Source organism: Leptodactylus fuscus, chromosome 3 (assembly GCF_031893055.1).
Source record: "Leptodactylus fuscus isolate aLepFus1 chromosome 3, aLepFus1.hap2, whole genome shotgun sequence".
NCBI lineage: Eukaryota > Metazoa > Chordata > Amphibia > Anura > Leptodactylidae > Leptodactylus > Leptodactylus fuscus.
The window spans coordinates 244,634,108-244,660,883 of record NC_134267.1 but is presented as its reverse complement, the minus strand read 5'-3'; the positions used below and the strand labels follow the sequence as shown (position 1 = coordinate 244,660,883).

The following is a 26,776-nucleotide window of genomic DNA, read 5'->3' as shown; positions in this document are numbered from 1 at the left end:
CGGAGAGCTCATTTGCATACCGGTTAAAACCGGCGCGGCGGAGACTGCGTCTAAAGGTAGGAGACGAATAGCCTTTCTTAAGGCTATTCCGACGTGTTCATTAGAAAAAAAAGTAGTTTAATGGTAGAATCCCTTTAAGTCCTGCTTGACCTGAAGTCTATCTTGATTGAGGGCTGTCAATTTCGTTTCCTCATATTTGATGATCCAACTGATTAGTTTAAGTGAGCATTCAGACAATACTGACTCCCACTCCTTGTGGTATCATATTTTTGTTTAAATAAGTCTTAAGGGACTCCCGGTCCCACCACGTTTTAGTCTCTGGCGACATTCGCTTTGTCATTTAAACAGTAAAGCCTTATAACAATCCTCATAATCTTTAGAGCTCGGCTCTTCATCGAAAACTTCCCGGAGTTTCTTGCTTCTATCGTCCTCCAGCGAGGTATTAATGTTCTCAATGTTAATGTCCTTAGAATTGTGATATCGCGCTATGTTGTAAAACCAATGAACAAATGATTTCCGTCTACCCTATCGATGTAATAGGTAAAGCTGCTGACATGTGAGTTGGAGTTCCTGTGTACAATATACACATGTAAATTTAATATATCGCCTTTATTAAATGCGAGGGGTAATGGTATATGACAGGGTCTGGTGAGATCTTTATATTACGGATTCACTAGACCTCTTCATAGTGACATTATTTGATTCCGATGTGTTTCCTAGTGATATGTGCGTCTGTCTATGTGAAGGCCATGTCATTTTCTTATGTTTCATGTGTGTAATTAGTTCACAATACGTAGTATCTATTTCTTGTTTCAATAGTAACTTTGTCTTGATATATGTATGTCCTTTATTTGTATAATTTGTTACATTGTAGATTATGTTATCATCTGTTTTATAACTGGTTTCTGTTGTTTTAGGTTTATGTGTGGAGTTAGTCAGGGTAATTAGCCCCACTTGTGTATTCACTATATAGTGGGGGTTGTTCCATCTGGTAGTCAGGCTATGACTAAGGAACCAAGTGTTCTGAAACGCGTCAGTCAACGCCAACTTATTTGATGCACAATCCAGGCAGGGAATGCCTTTTGCCCATTGTACTCATGTTTTTACTATAGACTAAATAAAAAATCGGATTTTTTAGAGGCTGCGGGATAGTTATATGGAGATCCCATATAGAAGAATGGTGGAGGGAGGAGCCGAGGCGTAACTACCGGGGTCGCAGTGGTGGCGGCTGCCTCAGGGCCCGGGACATTAGGGGATCACATCTGACTGGTAATTATTCTATTATGTGTTGGCATTTGCACCATGTTACATAGAGCTAACCCGATACAATATACTAGGTAGCGGTATTACATCTACCCACACATGATGGGAGTGTTGTATCGCACCGATTGATGACACCGTTATGTTACTATACTAAGAATTGTGTGATAAAAGGCGACCTTTTAATCCTGTTGATGCGTAAGGATTAGAGATGAGCAAATCGAGGCTGATGAAGTAGAATTCGATCCGAATTTCAGGAAATCTTCCATTCCCAGTGAAGCCGGATTTCCTCACGCTTCAATGTATCAAATCACATTTTTTCCTAAAATAGCTGCTGCACATGTTAGGACAAGGGGGAGGAAGCTCTGGGAACGCGGGATCCCAAACAATGCCATGTGTGCAGCCAATCAGCAGCCGGCCCGGTGATGTCACAGCCCTATACATACCCTCCGCCATCTTAGAGTCAGGCATTGTCCATTGTACTTAGTGCAGGCAGAGACATCAGCAGGCACCGGGGGAAAGTGGGAGAAAAGACATGAAACTGAGATTTTGCTCAATCGCAGTTTAGGGAAAGAGCATTAGAAATGTAGGGAAAGGGCAGGGAGGAATTTCTACAGAGTATTGAAGCAGAACAGGGGTCATTTGGGGTGTTTGCAGCGTCGGTAATGGGAACAATCCTACTACACCTCGCTGCACTGACTGCTATTATACTGCTGCTCATTGTAGGTTTGCAATAGATCATATCTGTGTGATCATGGGAGAAAATTCCAGGACTTTTTGCCCTGAATTAGTTTCCTTTTCATTCACATATTCATACCTCCCAACCGTCCCTATTTCCGCAGGACATTCACGATTCCGGTGACGTGCCCCGTGGTCCCGGTTGGAGGGAGGTATGTCCCGACACATACGTGGCTAAAGCAAGGAGCTGACACAAGTCAGCTCCTTGCTTCACCGCTGAACCTACTGGCTGTGTATACGCGATGTGATGAAGTCACATCGCGTCTACAACTGTGTCAGCGAGAGAGTGAGGCGTGCAGAGAGTGGCGAAGGAGAAGGTAAGTGTAATGTGTACACTGAGGTGGAAAGTGAAACTGGGGGCAGATGAAGGAGAGGATGGCATGACACTGGGGGCAGAGATGTGGGGACATGACATTGGGGGCAGAGATGGGAGGACATGAATCTGGGGGCAGAGATGTGGGGACATGAATCTGGGGGCAGAGATGGGGGGACATGAATCTGGGGGAAGAGATGGGGACAAGAATCTGGGGGCAGAGATGGGGGGCATGAATCTGGGGACAGGGATGGAGAGACATGAAACTGGGGGCAGAGATGGGGGACATGAATCTGGGGGCAGAGATGGAGGGGACATTAAACTGGGGGCAGAGATGGAGGGACATGAATCTGGGGGCAGAGATGGAGGGACATGAATCTGGGGCAGAGATGGGGGGACATGAATCTGGGGGCAGAGATGGAGGGGACATGAATCTGGGGGCAGAGATGGAGGGGGGACATGAATCTGGGGGCAGAGATGGAGAGACATGAAACTGGGGGCAGAGATGGGGGGACATGAATCTGGGGGTAGAGATGTGGGGGGGACATGAATCTCGGGGCAGAGATGGAGAGGACATGAATCTGGGAGCAGAGATGGAGGGACATGAATCTGGGGGCAGAGATGGGGGGGACATGAAACTGATGGCAGAGATGGGCGATATGAATCTGGGGGCAGAGATGGAGGGGACATGAATCTGGGGGCAGAGATGGAGGGGGGACATGAATCTGGGGGCAGAGATGGAGAGACATGAAACTGGGGGAAGAGATGGGGGGACATGAATCTGGGGGAAGAGATGTGGGGGGGACATGAATCTCGGGGCAGAGATGGAGAGGACATGAATCTGGGGGCAGAGATGGAGGGACATGAATCTGGGGGCAGAGATGGGGGGGACATGAAACTGATGGCAGAGATGGGCGATATGAATCTGGGGGCAGAGATGGAGGGGACATGAAACTGGGGGCAGAGATGGAGGGCAGACATGAAACTGGGGGCAGATGAAGGGTGTATATGAAACTGGGGGAGAGATAGAGGGGGGACATATAATTTACAGGTGACTGTAGGAGGATTATACTCTGTGCGGGCACATCAAAAAATTAATGAGTGGGCGGAGTCAATACAAAATTGGGCGGGGCTAAATTTGTCCCTCTTTCGGTTCTTCAAAAGTTGGGAGGTATGCATATTTGATGTAACAGTATGTGAGACAGAGAGGCGACAGGCCCTGCACGGCAGAGGGGCACAGGCCTAAATGTTTTTGGCGCAGGCAGTGTGTTTGGCTCTTGAGCTGAGTTGAGCCTTACACCAGCACGTGTCCCGTAACATCAGGCGGGCCCTAAGTTCTGTGCTTTGCGCAAAGTTCCACCTGACCACCGACGCGTGGACAAGTGCATGCGGCCAGGGACGCTACATCTCAATCACGGCAGACTGGCTGAATGTAGTTGAGGCTGGGACTGGATCGCAAACTGTGGCGGCCTGCCTTCTCTCCCCGCCCAATATTCCTGACAGGAGTGCTGAAACACCACCCTCCTCCTCCTCCTCCGTTAAATCGACCCCAGCTACGAGCTGGAAATGCTGTAACACTGGCGTGGGGAGACGTCAGCAGGCCGTGCTGAAGCTCATCAGCTTGGGGAGCAGACAGCACACTGCCTCCGAGGTCAGGGGTGCCATCCTGGATGAGATGGCAATGTTTTTTGCCCTGCTGCACCTGGGCCCAGGCATGTTTGCGTATGTGATAATGGCCGGAACCTGGTAGCAGATCTGGAGCTTGCCAGACTCAAACACGGTCCACACATGGCCCATGTTTGCAAATTATTGGTGCAACGGTTTCTAAAAATGTACCCCAATTTACATGAGCTACTGCTTAAAGTGTGGCGCTTGTGCACCCACATTGGCAAGTCTACAGTAGCTGCTGCTAGCCTCAATACACTCCAGCAACACCTACATCTGCCTGAATCACGGGCTGTTGTGTGAGGTCACTACACGCTCAAACCCTAGATACCGTATCTTGAGCAGGGTGTGTGAGCACTAGAGACCTTTAACGGAGTTCCATCTACAAAAACCAAGGGTTCATCAAAGTCAGCTCCCTCAGTTTCTGCACCATGAGTTTCCATGGGTGGCAGACTTACGTGAAATCCTATCCCATGCTTTCCACTGGACAAGAAACATTAGCATGCGCTCATCACAATTGCTGATATGACAGCTGCGTTAAGCAGGGTGCAGGGTACAACGCAGACCAGGCCCGAGCACCAGGAACAGGTGTTACAATGGCTAGCGGGTAATGCTTCCAGCTGCTTTTCCACCAGCCAGTCAGCCACTACCTGCAGTCGTGTTCATACCCAAGAGTCTGCCCCTCCTTCCTCCCAACATGCCCAATCTTCCCAACAGAGTCATCCCACCCTTGCTCCCACCCAGGATCTATTTTTGGGTCCTTTTACTGTCTCTCCCTCTGTTGAACCACTTCCCGAATCCCAAGAGCTACCAGGCGACTGAGTGTCCTGATGCCCAAACACTGGAGCATCCACCATTTCCTGCCAATGTTGTGGTTGTGGACCCGCAACCTGCGTTTCTCGGCCTCAGTGACGATGACGAGACACTGTTGCCATCAGGGCAGGCTGTGGTTATGTGCGGTTTGCAGTAAGAGGAGAGTGAGCAATTGGAAGAGCAGTTGGTGAACGACGAGGCCACCGACCCGAAATGGACAGGGGTGATGTCTAGCGGGAAAAGCAGTGTAGATGTGGAGGCAAGCTAAGCAGGAAAAGGTGGCTAGAGGCAGAGGCATGGACTGGGGTGATGTCTAGGGGGGAAAGCAGTGTAGATGTGGAGGCAAGCGCAGCAGCAAAAAAGGTGGTTAAAGGTAGCAAGGCCAAAGATTTTCCGTTTACTAGCCATGCGCGCAAAACTCGCCCCTGTTGGCAACATCCCTCGATGGTGTGGAGATTTCCTCCACGAGGCTAACAACTGCCATCTGGTCCACACCCACCAGGTGCACACACTTCGAGGCCTGGGACACATTAATTGCACCCACTGGCCAAACTACCGGCACTGAGGGGCCTAGTGTCACCAGGAGGGACAAGTAAAGGCACATGTTGTGGGAATACCTGGCCGACCACAGCCCTGTCCTCTTCCATCCCTCTGCGCCCTACACTTATTGGGTCTCCAAGTTGGTTTTGTGGCTGGAACTTGCGCTATATGCCTTAGAGGTCCTTCCCTGTCACCAGCGTGCTATCGGAAAGTATCTTCAGTGCAGCCGGTGGCATCATCACGGATAAGCACAGCCGGCTGTCAGCTGACAGTGCTAACTGGCTGACTTTCATCGACATGAACAGCCAATGGATAGACCCATCATTTACATTTCAGTTGCATAACAAATTTAGTGAGGTTTGCACACCTTACAATTCTAAACTGAGTAGGGGCTCTGAAAAGAGAAACCGTACCACCTCTTGCGTGCGCTGTCATTTGGAGGGCAAGCCCTGGGCTCAGTGGGAGAGAGCAAACACAGGACAATCGTTGCCGACACTACCTCTTCCACTGTTTACCGTGCTGGTGCTGCAGTCCCGACCACCTACCTGGACACCTACACATCTGTCTCTGACACTTTGGGGAGTTCACCCTCATCCGCCCTTTTTGCCTGCACCATCATGCACCTCTTCCCAGCCACTCCCCATCTCCCAGGCATTTCATTGCAGGCAGAAGTACAGCACAAGCCACCCACATGCCCAAGCCTTCAACGGCCTCATCTACAAACTGCTGGCCCTGTAGATGTTGGCTTTTATGCTTCTGGATACCCAGGCCTTCCGTCACCAGATGGCAGCTGGGGCACCTCCCTATGCTGGGCCTAGCTATTACTACTTCTCTCGGTGTGCTGTCCCCGCCTTGCACTTGCATGTGCCCCATAACATCAGTTGGGCTCAGAGCTCTGCGCTTTGCTGCAAGGTCCACTTGACCACCGACGCATCGACAAGCGCCTGCGGTCAGGGATGCTGCTTCTCTTTAATGACAGGCCGGGTGAATGTAGTGGAGTTTGGGCCCGGGGTGCAAACTAGGGTGGCCTATCTCCTCTCCCAGCCCAAAATTCATGTCAGGGGTTCTCTGAAAGCCTACTGCGCTGCAACCTCCACCCCAGCTACGAGCTGGAAACGCTGTAACACTGGCGTGGGGAGATGTCAGCAGGACGTGCTGAAGCTGATCAGCTTGGGGGACAGACAGCACAGTGCCTCCGAGGTCAGGGATGCCATCCTGGATGATATGGCAATATGGTTTTCCCCGCTGCACCTGGGCCCAGGCATGTTTGCATATGTGATAATGGCTGGAACCTGCTAGCAGATCTGGATTGACCAAAAATTGGATTGAGCTGATATAGCCTGACTGAATTGCTGTGTATCACACTTAGCTTCGGGGGGTTCAGCATTAAAAACAGGTTTGAGCATACATGGCCTGACTGAATGAACGGCTGTCTCCCACTTAGCTTTGGGGGGTAGACCCTTAAAAATTGGATTGAGCTGATATAGCCTGATTGAATTGATGTGTCTCCCAGGTAGGTTTAGAGAATAGAGAGATACCGAGCACACTTATAGTGTAGATGGTCTATTATAAATATATAGATGAATTATCTGGTGTTTATGAAAAGAACTCAGGACCTGGTGGCCTCTCACCTGATCGGGTTGTGACTCCGTTCACAACTCCGTTTTCAGCAATATTAGGCTTCGTCAGAGTGAGAGTGGCAGCACGTCTCTATAACACTGGTCAAAAACCAGGAGGATGCACCAATGGAAGAACAAAAGGACGGCGCTCATGGAGCGGTACGGTTAAATAGGCCGAGGCGCTCCGGATAGAGTTTATTTCTTCCTAGCTTGAGTGAAGCTCGATTAGTGAAGTTACGCACTTGATAAAGGGTTCCGACCCGAAACGCGGCAACTGTTTTTGCGTTGTGCAATCTTCTTTTTGAATAAATTCCTTTGGACCTGAGAGCGCCGTCCTTTTGTTCTCCCAGGTAGGTTTGGGGGTTACACACCGTGAAAAACTGGATTGAGCGTACATAGCCTGACTGAATTTCTGTTTCTCCCACCTGTGTTTTGGGGGGACACACCCTGGATATCTGGATAGAGCGGACATAGCCGGACCTAATTGCTCTGTATCCCTGTTTTGGGGGGCACTGCCTGTAAAGCTGGGTTGAGCGTATATCGCTGGACTGAATTGCTCCGTATCCCTGATTTGGGGAGACACCCCGTTGAAAGCTCGGCTCCTCTCCCTGCAGTATATAGCTCTGAGAAGAGTTGTTGTTGTTCTTCCGTTTTCCCTGCCTATCTGAAGCTAATCCCTATCTCGCCCTCAGCAGCACCTCTGTCCCTATGTCTGAAAGCCGGAAAATGAATTGAAGATGGCGGCCGCTGTTGTTATAAATCAGAGGTCACATGTTTTCGTCAGCCAATGGGTTTTTTCAATGCCTCTATTGTTGTAGTTCCTGTCCCACCTCCCCTGTGCAGTTATTGGTGCAAAAAAACGCGCCAGGGAAGGTGGGTATATAGGGGTGCAGTGTGTGGAGAAGTGAGGAGTCAGAGATGTCTGTGTTGCAAACTTTACAGAGTCAGGTCACAGCTGGAAGAAGTGGTCATGGCGGTCCAAAGGGAAAGACGTCTGGAAATGAGGGAGCCTGAGAATGTGGGAAGACGTCTCCTGTACGTAACAAAAAATTACTGCACTGCATTCACTGTAATGTTACCGCTAGCACACAACCCCCGCTGCATGATGCAGATGATCAAAAGAAAAACCATATCGCACCCCTCCCCCCATTCCCGTCTTTTGATCGTCCGCCTCAGGCAGCAGAGGGGCTCGGTTCACCACTGCTTGTGTGCCGTCTTTCTCACATCTAAAGAACATTAAGACCAACCTACGATCACGTTTAACAGATGGAAGTCTCAACGCCTGCAGGAAGCTTCACCTCACCACGTATCAACCAGACGACAAAGCCAACGGCCAATCCCCGCAGCCCCAGAAGTCACATTAATGGTAAGTAGCACTTTATTCATCATTGGTTACCGACAGCATGTTGTATGGCTCTCACCGAATTACATTCTGAAATATGTGGCCTTCACGGCTCTCTCAGCCAAAACGGATCCCGACCTCTGGTCTATAAGTACCTGAGTGTCTTCTTATACAATAAGATGGAGTGGCAGACATGTAGAGAGGTTGTACATGAAGGGCATAGTCAGCAGTCTCCCCTTCCTGAGTCAGCTATGGTCGTAGACTCCCCAATGCATTCTATCATTCTGTTGGGGCTGACGCCTTGTTCTTTACTGCAACGGAGAAAAACTAGGGCAGATCTGTGACTGGAACCCAACTGGGTTGTGCTGGAACATGGGCGTAAGGTAGAGGATTTCTTAAAAAAAATGACTCAATTCTGGGCAACGCACAACACCCCCGCTCTGCCCACAGAGTACTTTCAGTGAGAGGCTCATCCAGCCATAGTGAAAGGCTCCGGAGATCCTTCATCCCTTCTGCCATATTTTCAATGGAAATATCCCCAACAAAGCTGGATCACAAGGTGGACTAGGCCAAACCCCCTCAAGCTCAATCATCCCTTCCCTGCCCATGTCCAACATCCCTGCCCCCCTAACCACCGTACATGCCAGCACCCACAGTAATGCGTGTCTGCATCTGGCTGTCTACATGTCTGTCTGTAATGTATTGTGGAGATGGCAGAATGAATTTCCTGTGTGGATCAATACAATCTATCTATTGTGGCTTCTCTCCTGTGTGAATTGCTTCATGTCTAACAAGATTTGCTTTCGTAGTAAAACATTTCCCACATTCTGAACATGAATATGGCTTCTCTCCAGTGTGACTTCTCTCATGCACAAGAAGTTGTCCTTTTTGAGTAAAACATTTCCCACATTCTGAACATGAATATGGCTTCTCTCCAGTGTGACTTCTCTCATGCACAACAAGATGTCCTTTTTGAGTAAAACATTTCCCACATTCTGAACATGAATATGGCTTCTCTCCCGTGTGACTTCTCTTATGTTTAACAAGAATTGACTTGTCTGTAAAACATTTCCCACATTCTGAACATGAATATGGCTTCTCTCCCGTGTGACTTCTCTCATGCACAAGAAGTTGTCCTTTTTTACCAAAACATTCACCACATTCTGAACATGAATATGGCTTCTCTCCAGTGTGACTTCTCTCATGCACAAGAAGTTGTCCTGTTTGAGTAAAACATTTCCCACATTCTGAACATGAAAATGGCTTCTCTCCTGTGTGACTTCTCTCATGCACAAGAAGTTGTCCTTTTTTACCAAAACATTCACCACATTCTGAACATGAATATGGCTTCTCTCCAGTGTGACTTCTTTCATGCACAACAAGTTGTCCTTTTCGACCAAAACATTTCCCACATTCTGAACATGAATATGGCTTCTCTCCCGTGTGACTTCTCATATGTTTAACAAGAATTGACTTCTCTGTAAAACATTTCCCACATTCTGAACATGAATATGGCTTCTCTCCAGTGTGACTTCTCTCATGCGAAACAAGATGTCCTTTTTGAATAAAACATTTTCCACATTCTGAGCATGAATATGGTTTCTCTCCTGTGTGAATTCTCAAATGGTTATCAAGATTTGTTCTATGTGTAAAACATTTCCCACATTCTGAACACGAATATGGCTTCTCTCCTGTGTGACTTCTCTTATGTGTATCAAGAGTTGACTTATAATTAAAACTTTTCCCACATTCTGAACATGAATATGGCTTCTCTCCTGTGTGACTTCTCTTATGTGTATCAAGAGTTGACTTATAATTAAAACTTTTTCCACATTCTGAACATGAATATGGCTTCTCTCCTGTGTGACTTCTCTTATGTGTATCAAGAGTTGACTTATAATTAAAACTTTTCCCACATTCTGGACATGAATATGGCTTCTCTCCTGTGTGAATTCTCTTGTGTGTATAAAGACCTGAACTTCGTGTAAACTCTTTTCCACATTCCCCACACTGAAACTTCTTCCCCTCTTTCTTCCTGGTACTTGTGGTCACAATCTGTGGTTGGTCAGAAGGTTCCTCATGATTGGGGGGATTATATGATGGATCTGTACTGTGACGTCCTGGATGTACATTAGGGGTAATGAGGTTTTCTCCTGAGGAGCGCTCCATCATATCTTCATCTTCTTCTTTATAAATTACTAATAACATGACGTTTCCCTCAGAGATCGCACTGGGATTTTCTGTAGGAGTAAAAATGGATTTAGTGATTTATTTTAATCTTTTCAAAATCCGATGTAAAGAAATGAACGTTCCTGTTGCAGAGAGAGATTATAATGTATAATATAATGTGACATGGTGCGGAGATACAGAGATATTACTGTTATGGTTACCGGCCCTTCCACACTTGATCCCGTTTCTTCTATCCCTCCATGTGCTGAGAATACACGTTTCATACACTTCATGTTTTCTTGTGCTGACTATACAATGAGCGGCCACATCGTGTTTATTACTTGCCCCTATAGCCCCTATAGATCTGCACAGCTGAAGGTGAAGCCCATCTACTACATAGTGAGGCACTTCTGGGTGTAGACTGACGTCACGTACATGTGTAGTACATGCGCACTGCACTTTCACAAGTTTCCACAAACGCCGATCCCAGGCAGTGGGCGGTGCTTCATCTTCAGCTGGGCGGAGCTACATAGGCTCTAATGGCATGTAATAAACAGCGGCACCGAAGATCTAGTGAAGATTAACACGCCCCTAACAAATCTGAGGATAGTAATGGAGCCGCAGACACACAGAGGAAAGACATCCTGGGAAAGTGCATGAAAAGCCCTGCAAGGCTACGTATGTATGCTATGTCCTACTGACAGACTCCCATTAAAGGGACGGGCACATTATGTTCACTTTTAATAATGTGCTGAAAACACTGAGCAATAGGTCACCCCCTTATATAGTACAGTCCTCTCCCCCCGTGTGCACAGTGCTCTAGTCCCAACATGGAGGCTGATGGAGGGAAATGTGACAAGTCACGTCCATCAGTGGCCTCCATTACATATTACTAGGAAGCCTGCCTAGATTTTGTATTGAGGACCTCCCGAGCATCGACGTTCTCCTCCTCCCATCTCTATCCAGTAGTCCAGTATTCACACAACGCTCGGCTACAACTTCTGCTTTATGGCTTATAATTCTGTTCTTAGTTTAATAGCTGGAATTACTTTCTGCCGGAGAATTACTGGACTGGAGCTCTAAGGGGGAACCGACCTGAAGAAACCTGGGACTTCTCCTTCTCCATTCATGACCCCGTACCTGTGGTAACACCTCCTGGAATCTCCTCCTCCACTTCCCTCTTACACAGGTGATGGCCCCTCATCCTCTCTTCTTCAGCCTCCGCTTTAATATCAGTCACATCTTCTCCCTGATTTCTGGCAATGGCTCCATCTGTAGGAAACACACAGTGATGGGATAGATTGCCATGTGATGAGGAGATGATGGGAGTAGTAGTATCTAGAGGAGAAAGTCTCCGCTCCTTACACTGCTGATCAGTCCAGGAATCCGTCTCCTCTTCTGCTTCTTCTTTAACCTCAACCTGAATATCCATCAGATCTTCACCCTAAAGAGAAATAATGTAATATCTCTGGTCCAGTCACTTTATGGTCAGATATTGGTGAGACTATAGCGCCATCTACCTGCTGACTGTCTGGTACATGTATGAGTGCAGGAGTGGCGAGCTCCACCCCCTATATAGATGTACCCCAGGACTCAGCAGCGCCATCTACCTGCTGACTATCTGGTACCTGTATGAGTACAGGAGCGGTGAGCTCCACCCCCTATATAGATGTACCCCAGGACTCAGCAGCGCCATCTATCTGCTGACTGTCTGGTACATGTATGAGTGCAGGAGCGGTGAGCTCCACCCCCTATATAGATGTACCCCAGGACTCAGCAGCGCCATCTACCTGCTGACTGTCTGGTACATGTATGAGTGCAGGAGCTCCACCCCCTATATAGATGTACCCCAGGACTCAGCAGCGCCATCTACCTGCTGACTGTCTGGTACATGTATGAGTGCAGGAGCGGCGAGCTCCACCCCCTATATAGATGTACCCCAGGTCTCAGCAGCGCCATCTACCTGCTGACTGTCTGGTACATGTATGAGTGCAAGAGCGGTGAGCTCCACCCCTATATAGATGTACCCCAGGACTCAGCAGCGCCATCTACCTGCTGACTGTCTGGTACATGTATGAGTGCAGGAGCTCCACCCCCTATATAGATGTACCCCAGGACTCAGCAGCGCCATCTACCTGCTGACTGTCTGGTACATGTATGAGTGCAGGAGCGGCGAGCTCCACCCCCTATATAGATGTACCCCAGGACTCAGCAGCGCCATCTACCTGCTGACTGTCTGGTACATGTATGAGTGCAGGAGCGGTGAGCTCCACCCCTTATATAGATGTACCCCGGGACTCAGCAGCGCCATCTACCTGCTGACTGTCTGGTACATGTATGAGTGCAGGAGCGGCGAGCTCCACCCCCTATATAGATGTGCCCCAGGACTCAGCAGCGCCATCTACCTGCTTACTGTCTGGTACATGTATGAGTACAGGAGCTCCACCCCCTATATAGATGTGCCCCAGGACTCAGCAGCGCCATCTACCTGCTTACTGTCTGGTACATGTATGAGTACAGGAGCGGCGAGCTCCACCCCCTATATAGATGTACCCCAGGACTCAGCAGCGCCATCTACCTGCTGACTGTCTGGTACATGTATGAGTGCAGGAGCGGCGAGCTCCACCCCCTATATAGATGTACCCCAGGACTCAGCAGCGCCATCTACCTGCTGACTGTCTGGTACATGTATGAGTGCAGGAGCTCCACCCCCTATATAGATGTACCCCAGGACTCAGCAGCGCCATCTACCTGCTGACTGTCTGGTACATGTATGAGTGCAGGAGCGGTGAGCTCCACCCCTATATAGATGTACCCCAGGACTCAGCAGCGCCATCTACCTGCTGACTGTCTGGTACATGTATGAGTGCAGGAGCGGCGAGCTCCACCCCCTATATAGATGTACCCCAGGACTCAGCAGCGCCATCTACCTGCTGACTGTCTGGTACATGTATGAGTGCAGGAGCAGCGAGCTCCACCCCCTATATAGATGTACCCCAGGACTCAGCAGCGCCCCCTACCTGCTGACTGTCTGGTACATGTATGAGTGCAGGAGCTCCACCCCCTATATAGATGTACCCCAGGACTCAGCAGCGCCCCCTACCTGCTGACTGTCTGGTACATGTATGAGTGCAGGAGCGGCGAGCTCCACCCCATATATAGATGTACCCCAGGACTCAGCAGCGCCATCAACCTGCTGACTGTCTGGTACATGTATGAGTGCAGGAGCGGTGAGCTCCACCCCTTATATAGATGTACCCCGGGACTCAGCAGCGCCATCTACCTGCTGACTGTCTGGTACATGTATGAGTGCAGGAGCTCCACCCCCTATATAGATGTACCCCAGGACTCAGCAGCGCCATCTACCTGCTGACTGTCTGGTACATGTATGAGTGCAGGAGCGGCGAGCTCCACCCCCTATATAGATGTAACCCAGGACTCAGCAGCGCCATCTACCTGCTGACTGTCTAGTACATGTATGAGTACAGGAGCGGTGAGCTCCACCCCCTATATAGATGTACCCCAGGACTCAGCAGCGCCATCTACCTGCTGACTGTCTGGTACATGTATGAGTGCAGGAGCGGCGAGCTCCACCCCCTATATAGATGTACCCCAGGACTCAGCAGCGCCATCTACCTGCTGACTGTCTGGTACATGTATGAGTACAGGAGCTCCACCCCCTATATAGATGTACCCCAGGACTCAGCAGCGCCATCTACCTGCTGACTGTCTGGTACATGTATGAGTACAGGAGCAGCGAGCTCCACCCCCTATATAGATGTACCCCAGGACTCAGCAGCGCCATCTACCTGCTGACTGTCTGGTACATGTATGAGTACAGGAGCGGCGAGCTCCACCCCCTATATAGATGTACCCTAGGACTCAGCAGCGCCATCTACCTGCTGACTGTCTGGTACATGTATGAGTGCAGGAGCGGCGAGCTCCACCCCCTATATAGATGTACCCCAGGACTCAGCAGCGCCATTTACCTGCTGACTGTCTGGTACATGTATGAGTGCAGGAGCGGCGAGCTCCACCCCCTATATAGATGTACCCCTGGACTCAGCAGCGCCATCTACCTGCTGACTGTCTGGTACCTGTATGAGTGCAGGAGCGGCGAGCTCCACCCCCTATATAGATGTACCCCAGGACTCAGCAGCGCCATCTACCTGCTGACTGTCTGGTACATGTATGAGTGCAGGAGCGGCGAGCTCCACCCCCTATATAGATGTACCCCAGGACTCAGCAGCGCCATCTACCTGCTGACTGTCTGGTACATGTATGAGTGCAGGAGCGGTGAGCTCCACCCCCTATATAGATGTACCCCAGGACTCAGCAGCGCCCCCTACCTGCTGACTGTCTGGTACATGTATGAGTGCAGGAGCAGCGAGCTCCACCCCCTATATAGATGTGCCCCAGGACTCAGCAGCGCCATCTACCTGCTGACTGTCTGGTACCTGTATGAGTGCAGGAGCGGCGAGCTCCACCCCCTATATAGATGTGCCCCAGGTCTCAGCAGCGCCATCTACCTGCTGACTGTCTGGTACATGTATGAGTACAGGAGCTCCACCCCCTATATACATGTACCCCAGGACTCAGCAGCGCCATCTACCTGCTGACTGTCTGGTACATGTATGAGTGCTGGAGCGATGAGCTCCACCCCCTATATAGATGTACCCCAGGACTCAGCAGCGCCATCTACCTGCTGACTGTCTGGTACCTGTATGAGTGCAGGAGCGGCGAGCTCCACCCCCTATATAGATGTGCCCCAGGTCTCAGCAGCGCCATCTACCTGCTGACTGTCTGGTACATGTATGAGTACAGGAGCTCCACCCCCTATATACATGTACCCCAGGACTCAGCAGCGCCATCTACCTGCTGACTGTCTGGTACATGTATGAGTGCTGGAGCGATGAGCTCCACCCCCTATATAGATGTACCCCAGGACTCAGCAGCGCCATCTACCTGCTGACTGTCTGGTACATGTATGAGTGCAGGAGCGGCGAGCTCCACCCCCTATATACATGTACCCCAGGACTCAGCAGCGCCATCTACCGGCTGACTGTCTGGTACATGTATGAGTGCAGGAGCGGCGAGCTCCACCCCCTATATAGATGTACCCCAGGACTCAGCAGCGCCATCTACCTGCTGACTGTCTGGTACATGTATGAGTGCAGGAGCGGCGAGCTCCACCCCCTATATACATGTACCCCAGGACTCAGCAGCGCCATCTACCGGCTGACTGTCTGGTACATGTATGAGTGCAGGAGCGGCAAGCTCCACCCCCTATATAGATGTACCCCAGGACTCAGCAGCGCCATCTACCTGCTTACTGTCTGGTATATGTATGAGTACAGGAGCGGCGAGCTCCACCCCCTATATAGATGTACCCCAGGACTCAGCAGCGCCATCTACTTGCTGACTGTCTGGTACATGTATGAGTACAGGAGCGGCGAGCTCCACCCCCTATATAGATGTACCCCAGGACTCAGCAGCGCCATCTACCTGCTGACTGTCTGGTACATGTATGAGTGCAGGAGCGGCGAGCTCCACCCCCTATATAGATGTACCCCAGGACTCAGCAGCGCCATCTACCTGCTGACTGTCTAGTACATGTATGAGTACAGGAGCGGTGAGCTCCACCCCCTATATAGATGTACCCCAGGACTCAACAGCGCCATCTACCTGCTGACTGTCTGGTACATGTATGAGTGCAGGAGCGGCGAGCTCCACCCCCTATATAGATGTACCCCAGGACTCAACAGCGCCATCTACCTGCTGACTGTCTGGTACATGTATGAGTGCAGGAGCGGCGAGCTCCACCCCCTATATAGATGTACCCCTGGACTCAGCAGCGCCATCTACCTGCTGACTGTCTGGTATCTGTATGAGTGCAGGAGCGGCGAGCTCCACCCCCTATATAGATGTACCCCAGGACTCAGCAACGCCATCTACCTGCTGACTGTCTGGTACATGTATGAGTGCAGGAGCTCCACCCCCTATATAGATGTACCCCAGGACTCAGCAACGCCATCTACCTGCTGACTGTCTGGTACATGTATGAGTGCAGGAGCGGCGAGCACCACCCCCTATATAGATGTACCCCAGGTCTCAGCAGCGCCATCTACCTGCTGACTGTCTGGTACATGTATGAGTACAGGAGCTCCACCCCCTATATAGATGTACCCCAGGACTCAGCAGCGCCATCTACCTGCTGACTGTCTGGTACATGTATGAGTGCAGGAGCTGCGAGCTCCACCCCCTATATAGATGTACCCCAGGACTCAGCAGCGCCATCTACCTGCTGACTGTCTGGTACATGTATGAGTGCAGGAGCTGCGAGCTCCACCCCCTATATAGATGTACCCCAGGACTCAGCAGCGCCATCTACCTGCTGACTGTCTGGTACATGTATGAGTGCAGGAGCGGCGAGCTCCACCCCCTATATAGATGTACTCCAGGACTCAGCAGCGCCATCTACCTGCTGACTGTCTGGTACATGTATGAGTGCTGGAGCGGTGAGCTCCACCCCCTATATAGATGTACCCCAGGACTCAGCAGCGCCATCTACCTGCTGACTGTCTGGTACATGTATGAGCGCAGGAGCTCCACCCCCTAAATAGATGTACCCCAGGACTCAGCAGTGCCATCTACCTGCTGACTCTCTGGTACATGTATGAGTGAAGGAGCTCCACCCCCTATATAGATGTACCCCTGGACTCAGCAGCGCCATCTACCTGCTGACTGTCTGGTACATGTATGAGTACAGGAGCGGTGAGCTCCACCCCCTATATAGATGTACCCCAGGTCTCAGCAGCGCCATCTACCTGCTGACTGTCTGGTACATGTATGAGTACAGGAGCTCCACCCCCTATATACATGTACCCCAGGACTCAGCAGCGCCATCTACCTGCTGACTGTCTGGTACATGTATGAGTACAGGAGGGGCGAGCTCCACCCCCTATAAAGATGTACCCCAGGACTCAGCAGCGCCATCTACCTGCTGACTGTCTGGTACATGTATGAGTGCAGGAGCTGCGAGCTCCACCCCCTATATAGATGTACCCCAGGACTCAGCAGCGCCATCTACCTGCTGACTGTCTGGTACATGTATGAGTGCAGGAGCTGCGAGCTCCACCCCCTATATAGATGTACCCCAGGACTCAGCAGCGCCATCTACCTGCTGACTGTCTGGTACATGTATGAGTGCAGGAGCGGCGAGCTCCACCCCCTATATAGATGTACTCCAGGACTCAGCAGCGCCATCTACCTGCTGACTGTCTGGTACATGTATGAGTACAGGAGCTCCACCCCCTATATACATGTACCCCAGGACTCAGCAGCGCCATCTACCTGCTGACTGTCTGGTACATGTATGAGTGCAGGAGCGGTGAGCTCCACCCCCTATATAGATGTATCCCAGGACTCAGCAGCGCCATCTACCTGCTGACTGTCTGGTACATGTATGAGTGCAGGAGCAGCGAGCTCCACCCCCTATATAGATGTACCCCAGGACTCAGCAGCGCCATCTACCTGCTGACTGTCTGGTACATGTATGAGTACAGGAGCTCCACCCCCTATATAGATGTACCCCAGGACTCAGCAGCGCCATCTACCTGCTGACTGTCTGGTACATGTATGAGTGCAGGAGCGGCGAGCTCCACCCCCTATATAGATGTACCCCAGGACTCAACAGCGCCATCTACCTGTTGACTGTCTGGTACATGTATGAGTGCAGGAGCAGCGAGCTCCACCCCCTATATAGATGTACCCCAGGACTCAACAGCGCCATCTACCTGCTGACTGTCTGGTACATGTATGAGTACAGGAGCGGTGAGCTCCACCCCCTATATAGATGTACCCCAGGACTCAACAGCGCCATCTACCTGCTGACTGTCTGGTACATGTATGAGTGCAAGAGCGGCGAGCTCCACCCCCTATATAGATGTACCCCAGGACTCAGCAGCGCCATCTACCTGCTGACAGTCTGGTACATGTATGAGTGCTGGAGCGGTGAGCTCCACCCCCTATATAGATGTACCCCAGGACTCAGCAGCGCCATCTACCTGCTGACTGTCTGGTACATGTATGAGTACAGGAGCGGCGAGCTCCACCCCCTATATAAATGTACCCCAGGACTCAGCAGCGCCATCTACCTGCTGACTGTCTGGTACATGTATGAGTGCAGGAGCTGCGAGCTCCACCCCCTATATAGATGTGCCCCAGGACTCAGCAGCGCCATCTACATGCTTACTGTCTGGTACATGTATGAGTACAGGAGGGGCGAGCTCCACCCCCTATATAGATGTACCCCAGGACTCAGCAGCGCCATCTACCTGCTTACTGTCTGGTACATGTATGAGTGCAGGAGCTCCACCCCCTATATAGATGTACCCCAGGACTCAGCAGCGCCATCTACCTGCTGACTGTCTGGTACATGTATGAGTGCAGGAGCTGCGAGCTCCACCCCCTATATAGATGTACCCCAGGACTCAGCAGCGCCATCTACCTGCTGACTGTCTGGTACATGTATGAGTGCAGGAGCTGCGAGCTCCACCCCCTATATAGATGTACCCCAGGACTCAGCAGCGCCATCTACCTGCTGACTGTCTGGTACATGTATGAGTGCAGGAGCGGCGAGCTCCACCCCCTATATAGATGTACTCCAGGACTCAGCAGCGCCATCTACCTGCTGACTGTCTGGTACATGTATGAGTGCTGGAGCGGTGAGCTCCACCCCCTATATAGATGTACCCCAGGACTCAGCAGCGCCATCTACCTGCTGACTGTCTGGTACATGTATGAGCGCAGGAGCTCCACCCCCTAAATAGATGTACCCCAGGACTCAGCAGTGCCATCTACCTGCTGACTCTCTGGTACATGTATGAGTGAAGGAGCTCCACCCCCTATATAGATGTACCCCTGGACTCAGCAGCGCCATCTACCTGCTGACTGTCTGGTACATGTATGAGTACAGGAGCGGTGAGCTCCACCCCCTATATAGATGTACCCCAGGTCTCAGCAGCGCCATCTACCTGCTGACTGTCTGGTACATGTATGAGTACAGGAGCTCCACCCCCTATATACATGTACCCCAGGACTCAGCAGCGCCATCTACCTGCTGACTGTCTGGTACATGTATGAGTACAGGAGGGGCGAGCTCCACCCCCTATAAAGATGTACCCCAGGACTCAGCAGCGCCATCTACCTGCTGACTGTCTGGTACATGTATGAGTGCAGGAGCTGCGAGCTCCACCCCCTATATAGATGTACCCCAGGACTCAGCAGCGCCATCTACCTGCTGACTGTCTGGTACATGTATGAGTGCAGGAGCTGCGAGCTCCACCCCCTATATAGATGTACCCCAGGACTCAGCAGCGCCATCTACCTGCTGACTGTCTGGTACATGTATGAGTGCAGGAGCGGCGAGCTCCACCCCCTATATAGATGTACTCCAGGACTCAGCAGCGCCATCTACCTGCTGACTGTCTGGTACATGTATGAGTACAGGAGCTCCACCCCCTATATACATGTACCCCAGGACTCAGCAGCGCCATCCACCTGCTGACTGTCTGGTACATGTATGAGTGCAGGAGCGGTGAGCTCCACCCCCTATATAGATGTACCCCAGGACTCAGCAGCGCCATCTACCTGCTGACTGTCTGGTACATGTATGAGTGCAGGAGCAGCGAGCTCCACCCCCTATATAGATGTACCCCAGGACTCAGCAGCGCCATCTACCTGCTGACTGTCTGGTACATGTATGAGTACAGGAGCTCCACCCCCTATATAGATGTACCCCAGGACTCAGCAGCGCCATCTACCTGCTGACTGTCTGGTACATGTATGAGTGCAGGAGCGGCGAGCTCCACCCCCTATATAGATGTACCCCAGGACTCAACAGCGCCATCTACCTGTTGACTGTCTGGTACATGTATGAGTGCAGGAGCAGCGAGCTCCACCCCCTATATAGATGTACCCCAGGACTCAACAGCGCCATCTACCTGCTGACTGTCTGGTACATGTATGAGTACAGGAGCGGTGAGCTCCACCCCCTATATAGATGTACCCCAGGACTCAACAGCGCCATCTACCTGCTGACTGTCTGGTACATGTATGAGTGCAAGAGCGGCGAGCTCCACCCCCTATATAGATGTACCCCAGGACTCAGCAGCGCCATCTACCTGCTGACAGTCTGGTACATGTATGAGTGCTGGAGCGGTGAGCTCCACCCCCTATATAGATGTACCCCAGGACTCAGCAGCGCCATCTACCTGCTGACTGTCTGGTACATGTATGAGTACAGGAGCGGCGAGCTCCACCCCCTATATAAATGTACCCCAGGACTCAGCAGCGCCATCTACCTGCTGACTGTCTGGTACATGTATGAGTGCAGGAGCTGCGAGCTCCACCCCCTATATAGATGTGCCCCAGGACTCAGCAGCGCCATCTACATGCTTACTGTCTGGTACATGTATGAGTACAGGAGGGGCGAGCTCCACCCCCTATATAGATGTACCCCAGGACTCAGCAGCGCCATCTACCTGCTTACTGTCTGGTACATGTATGAGTACAGGAGGGGCGAGCTCCACCCCCTATATAGATGTACCCCAGGACTCAGCAGCGCCATTTACCTGCTGACTGTCTGGTACATGTATGAGTGCAGGAGCTCCACCCCCTATATAGATGTGCCCCAGGACTCAGCAGCGCCATCTACCTGCTGACTGTCTGGTACATGTATGAGTGCAGGAGCGGCGAGCTCCACCCCCTATATAGATGTGCCCCAGGACTCAGCAGCGCCATCTACCTGCTGACTGTCTGGTACATGTATGAGTACAGGAGGGGCGAGCTCCACCCCCTATATAGATGTACCCAGGACTCAGCAGCGCCATCTACCTGCTTACTGTCTGGTACATGTATGAGTGCAGGAGCGGCGAGCTCCACCCCCTATATAGATGTACCCCAGGACTCAGCAGCGCCATCTACCTGCTGACTGTCTGGTACATGTATGAGTGCAGGAGCGGCGAGCTCCACCCCCTATATAGATGTACCCCAGGACTCAGCAGCGCCATCTACCTGCTGACTGTCTGGTACATGTATGAGTGCAGGAGCTCCACCCCCTATATAGATGTACCCCAGGACTCAGCAGCGCCATCTACCTGCTGACTGTCTGGTACATGTATGAGTACAGGAGCGGCGAGCTCCACCCCCTATATAGATGTACCCCAGGACTCAGCAGCGCCATCTACCTGCTGACTGTCTGGTATATGTATGAGTGCAGGAGCTCCACCCCCTATATAGATGTACCCCAGGACTCAGCAGCGCCATCTACCTGCTTACTGTCTGGTAAATATATGAGTGCAGGAGCGGCGAGCTCCACCCCCTATATAGATGTACCCCAGGACTCAGCAGCGCCATCTACCTGCTGACTGTCTAGTACATGTATGAGTACAGGAGGGGCGAGCTCCACCCCCTATATAGATGTACCCCAGGACTCAGCAGCGCCATCTACCTGCTGACTGTCTGGTACATGTATGAGTGCAGGAGCGGAGAGCTCCACCCCCTATATAGATGTACCCCAGGACTCAGCAGCGCCATCTACCTGCTGACTGTCTGGTACATGTATGAGTGCAGGAGCGGCGAGCTCCACCCCCTATATAGATGTATCCCAGGACTCAGCAGCGCCATCTACCTGCTGACTGTCTGGTACATGTATGAGTGCAGGAGCGGCGAGCTCCACTCCCTATATAGATGTACCCCAGGACTCAGCAGCGCCATCTACCTGCTGACTGTCTGGTACCTGTATGAGTGTAGGAGCGACGAGCTCCACCCCCTATATAGATGTACCCCAGGACTCAGCAGCGCCATCTATCTGCTGACTGTCTGGTACATGTATGAGTACAGGAGGGGCGAGCTCCACCCCCTATATAGATGTACCCCAGGACTCAGCAGCACCATCTACCTGCTGACTGTCTGGTACATGTATGAGTGCAAGAGCGGTGAGCTCCACCCCCTATATAGATGTACCCCAGGACTCAGCAGCGCCATCTACCTGCTGACTGTCTGGTACATGTATGAGTACAGGAGGGGCGAGCTCCACCCCCTATATAGATGTACCCCAGGACTCAGCAGCGCCATCTGCCTGCTGATTGTCTGGGACATGTATGAGTACAGGAGCGGTGAGCTCCACCCCCTATATAGATGTACCCCAGGACTCAGCAGCGCCATCTACCTGCTGACTGTCTGGTACATGTATGAGTGCAGGAGCTCCACCCCCTATATAGATGTACCCCAGGACTCAGCAGCGCCATCTACCTGCTGACTGTCTGGTACATCTATGAGTACAGGAGCTCCACCCCCTATATAGATGTACCCCAGGACTCAGCAGCGCCATCTACCTGCTGACTGTCTGGTACATGTATGAGTACAGGAGCGGTGAGCTCCACCCCCTATATAGATGTACCCCAGGACTCAGCAGCGCCATCTACCTGCTGACTGTCTAGTACATGTATGAGTACAGGAGGGGCGAGCTCCACCCCCTATATAGATGTACCCCAGGACTCAGCAGCGCCATCTACCTGCTGACTGTCTGGTACATGTATGAGTGCAGGAGCGGTGAGCTCCACCCCCTATATAGATGTACCCCAGGACTCAGCAGCGCCATCTACCTGCTGACTGTCTGGTACATGTATGAGTGCAGGAGCGGAGAGCTCCACCCCCTATATAGATGTACCCCAGGACTCAGCAGCACCATCTACCTGCTGACTGTCTGGTACATGTATGAGTGCAGGAGCGGAGAGCTCCACCCCCTATATAGATGTACCCCAGGACTCAGCAGCGCCATCTACCTGCTGACTGTCTGGTACATGTATGAGTGCAGGAGCTCCACCCCCTATATAGATGTACCCCAGGACTCAGCAGCGCCATTTACCTGCTGACTGTCTGGTACATGTATGAGTGCAGGAGCTCCACCCCCTATATAGATGTGCCCCAGGACTCAGCAGCGCCATCTACCTGCTGACTGTCTGGTACATGTATGACTGCAGGAGCGGCGAGCTCCACCCCCTATATAGATGTACCCCAGGACTCAGCAGCGCCATCTACCTGCTGACTGTCTGGTACATGTATGAGTGCAGGAGGGGCGAGCTCCACCCCCTATATAGATGTACCCCAGGACTCAGCAGCGCCATCTACCTGCTGACTGTCTGGTACATGTATGAGTGCAGGAGCTCCACCCCCTATATAGATGTACCCCAGGACTCAGCAGCGCCATCTACCTGCTTACTGTCTGGTACATGTATGAGTGCAGGAGCGGCGAGCTCCACCCCCTATATAGATGTACCCCAGGACTCAGCAGCGCCATCTACCTGCTGACTGTCTAGTACATGTATGAGTACAGGAGGGGCGAGCTCCACCCCCTATATAGATGTACCCCAGGACTCAGCAGCGCCATCTACCTGCTGACTGTCTGGTACATGTATGAGTGCAGGAGCGGAGAGCTCCACCCCCTATATAGATGTACCCCAGGACTCAGCAGCGCCATCTACCTGCTGACTGTCTGGTACATGTATGAGTGCAGGAGCGGAGAGCTCCACCCCCTATAAAGATGTACCCCAGGACTCAGCAGCGCCATTTACCTGCTGACTGTCTGGTACATGTATGAGTGCAGGAGCGGCGAGCTCCACCCCCTATATAGATGTACCCCAGGACTCAGCAGCGCCATCTACCTGCTGACTATCTGGTACCTGTATGAGTGCAGGAGCGGCGAGCTCCACTCCCTATATAGATGTACCCCAGGACTCAGCAGCGCCATCTACCTGCTGACTGTCTGGTACATGTATGAGTACAGGAGCTCCACCCCCTATATAGATGTACCCCAGGACTCAGCAGCGCCATCTACCTGCTGACTGTCTGGTACATGTATGAGTACAGGAGGGGCGAGCTCCACCCCCTATATAGATGTACCCCAGGACTCAGCAGCGCCATCTACCTGCTGACTGTCTGGTACATGTATGAGTACAGGAGGGGCGAGCTCCACCCCCTATATAGATGTACCCCAGGACTCAGCAGCGCCATCTACCTGCTGACTGTCTGGTACATGTATGAGTGCAGGAGCGGAGAGCTCCACCCCCTATATAGATGTACCCCAGGACTCAGCAGCGCCATCTACCTGCTGACTGTCTGGTACATGTATGAGTACAGGAGCGGCGAGCTCCACCCCCTATATAGATGTACCCCAGGACTCAGCAGCGCCATCTATCTGCTGACTGTCTGGTACATGTATGAGTACAGGAGGGGCGAGCTCCACCCCCTATATAGATGTACCCCAGGACTCAGCAGCACCATCTACCTGCTGACTGTCTGGTACATGTGTGAGTACAGGAGCTCCACCCCCTATATAGATGTACCCCAGGACTCAGCAGCGCCATATACCTGCTGACTGTCTGGTACATGTATGAGTACAGGTGCGGTGAGCTCCACCCCCTATATAGATGTACCCCAGGACTCAGCAGCGCCATCTACCTGCTGACTGTCTGGTACATGTATGAGTACAGGAGCTCCACCCCCTATATACATGTACCCCAGGACTCAGCAGCGCCATCTACCTGCTGACTGTCTGGTACATGTATGAGTGCAGGAGCGGTGAGTTCCACCCCCTATATAGATGTACCCCAGGACTCAGCAGCGCCATCTACCTGCTGACTGTCTGGTACATGTATGAGTACAGGAGGGGCGAGCTCCACCCCCTATATAGATGTACCCCAGGACTCAGCAGTGCCATCTACCTGCTGACTGTCTGGTACATGTATGAGTGCAGGAGCGGAGAGCTCCACCCCCTATAAAGATGTACCCCAGGATTCAGCAGCGCCATTTACCTGCTGACTGTCTGGTACATGTATGAGTGCAGGAGCGGCGAGCTCCACCCCCTATATAGATGTATCCCAGGACTCAGCAGCGCCATCTACCTGCTGACTGTCTGGTACATGTATGAGTGCAGGAGCTCCACCCCCTATATAGATGTACCCCAGGACTCAGCAGCGCCATCTACCTGCTGACTGTCTGGTACATGTATGAGTGCAGGAGCTGCGAGCTCCACCCCCTATATAGATGTACCCCAGGACTCAGCAGCGCCATCTATCTGCTGACTGTCTGGTACATGTATGAGTACAGGAGGGGCGAGCTCCACCCCCTATATAGATGTACCCCAGGACTCAGCAGTGCCATCTACCTGCTGACTGTCTGGTACATGTATGAGTGCAGGAGCGGCGAGCTCCACCCCCTATATAGATGTACCCCAGGACTCAGCAGCACCATCTACCTGCTGACTGTCTGGTACATGTATGAGTGCAAGAGCGGTGAGCTCCACCCCCTATATAGATGTACCCCAGGACTCAGCAGCGCCATCTACCTGCTGATTGTCTGGGACATGTATGAGTACAGGAGCGGTGAGCTCCACCCCCTATATAGATGTACCCCAGGATTCAGCAGCGCCATCTACCTGCTGACTGTCTGGTACATGTATGAGTACAGGAGCTCCACCCCCTATATAGATGTACCCCAGGACTCAGCAGCGCCATCTACCTGCTGATTGTCTGGGACATGTATGAGTACAGGAGCGGCGAGCCTCCACCCCCTATATAGATGTACCCCAGGACTCAGCAGCGCCATCTACCTGCTGACTGCCTGGTACATGTATGAGTGCAGGAGCGGCGAGCTCCACCCCCTATATAGATGTACCCCAGGACTCAGCAGCGCCATCTACCTGCTGACTGTCTGGTACATGTATGAGTGCAGGAGCTCCACCCCCTATATAGATGTACCCCAGGACTCAGCAGCGCCATCTACCTGCTTACTGTCTGGTACATGTATGAGTGCAGGAGCTCCACCCCCTATATAGATGTACCCCAGGACTCAGCAGCGCCATCTACCTGCTGACTGTCTGGTACATGTATGAGTGCTGGAGCGGTGAGCTCCACCCCCTATTATAGATGTACCCCAGGACTCAGCAGCGCCATCTACCTGCTGACTGTCTGGTACATGTATGAGTGCAGGAGCTCCACCCCCTATATAGATGTGCCCCAGGACTCAGCAGCGCCATCTACATGCTGACTGTCTGGTACATGTATGAGTGCAGGAGCGGCGAGCTCCACCCCCTATATAGATGTACCCAGGACTCAGCAGCGCCATCTACCTGCTGACTGCCTGGTACATGTATGAGTGCAGGAGCGGCGAGCTCCACTCCCTATATAGATGTACCCCAGGACTCAGCAAACGCCATCTACCTGCTGACTGTCTGGTACATGTATGAGTGCAGGA

At 51.8% G+C, this 26,776-nt stretch overlaps 2 protein-coding genes across 2 annotated transcripts in view; one reads left to right on the top strand and one right to left on the bottom strand.

The window, feature by feature from the left end:
• Positions 1 to 26,776, top strand: part of LOC142198389 (uncharacterized) — a 332,778-nt gene that overhangs the window by 172,729 nt on the left and 133,273 nt on the right. The gene's annotated exons all lie outside the window — the stretch shown is intronic.
• LOC142198435 (uncharacterized) lies at positions 8,873 to 11,757 on the bottom strand. The gene is made up of 2 exons (XM_075269476.1): positions 11,600 to 11,757; positions 8,873 to 10,530 (listed from the first exon to the last, which is right to left on the bottom strand). The coding sequence occupies exons 1-2, from the start codon at positions 11,661 to 11,663 to the stop codon at positions 9,041 to 9,043; spliced, it is 1,554 nt and encodes a 517-aa protein (XP_075125577.1). The 5' UTR covers positions 11,664 to 11,757; the 3' UTR covers positions 8,873 to 9,040.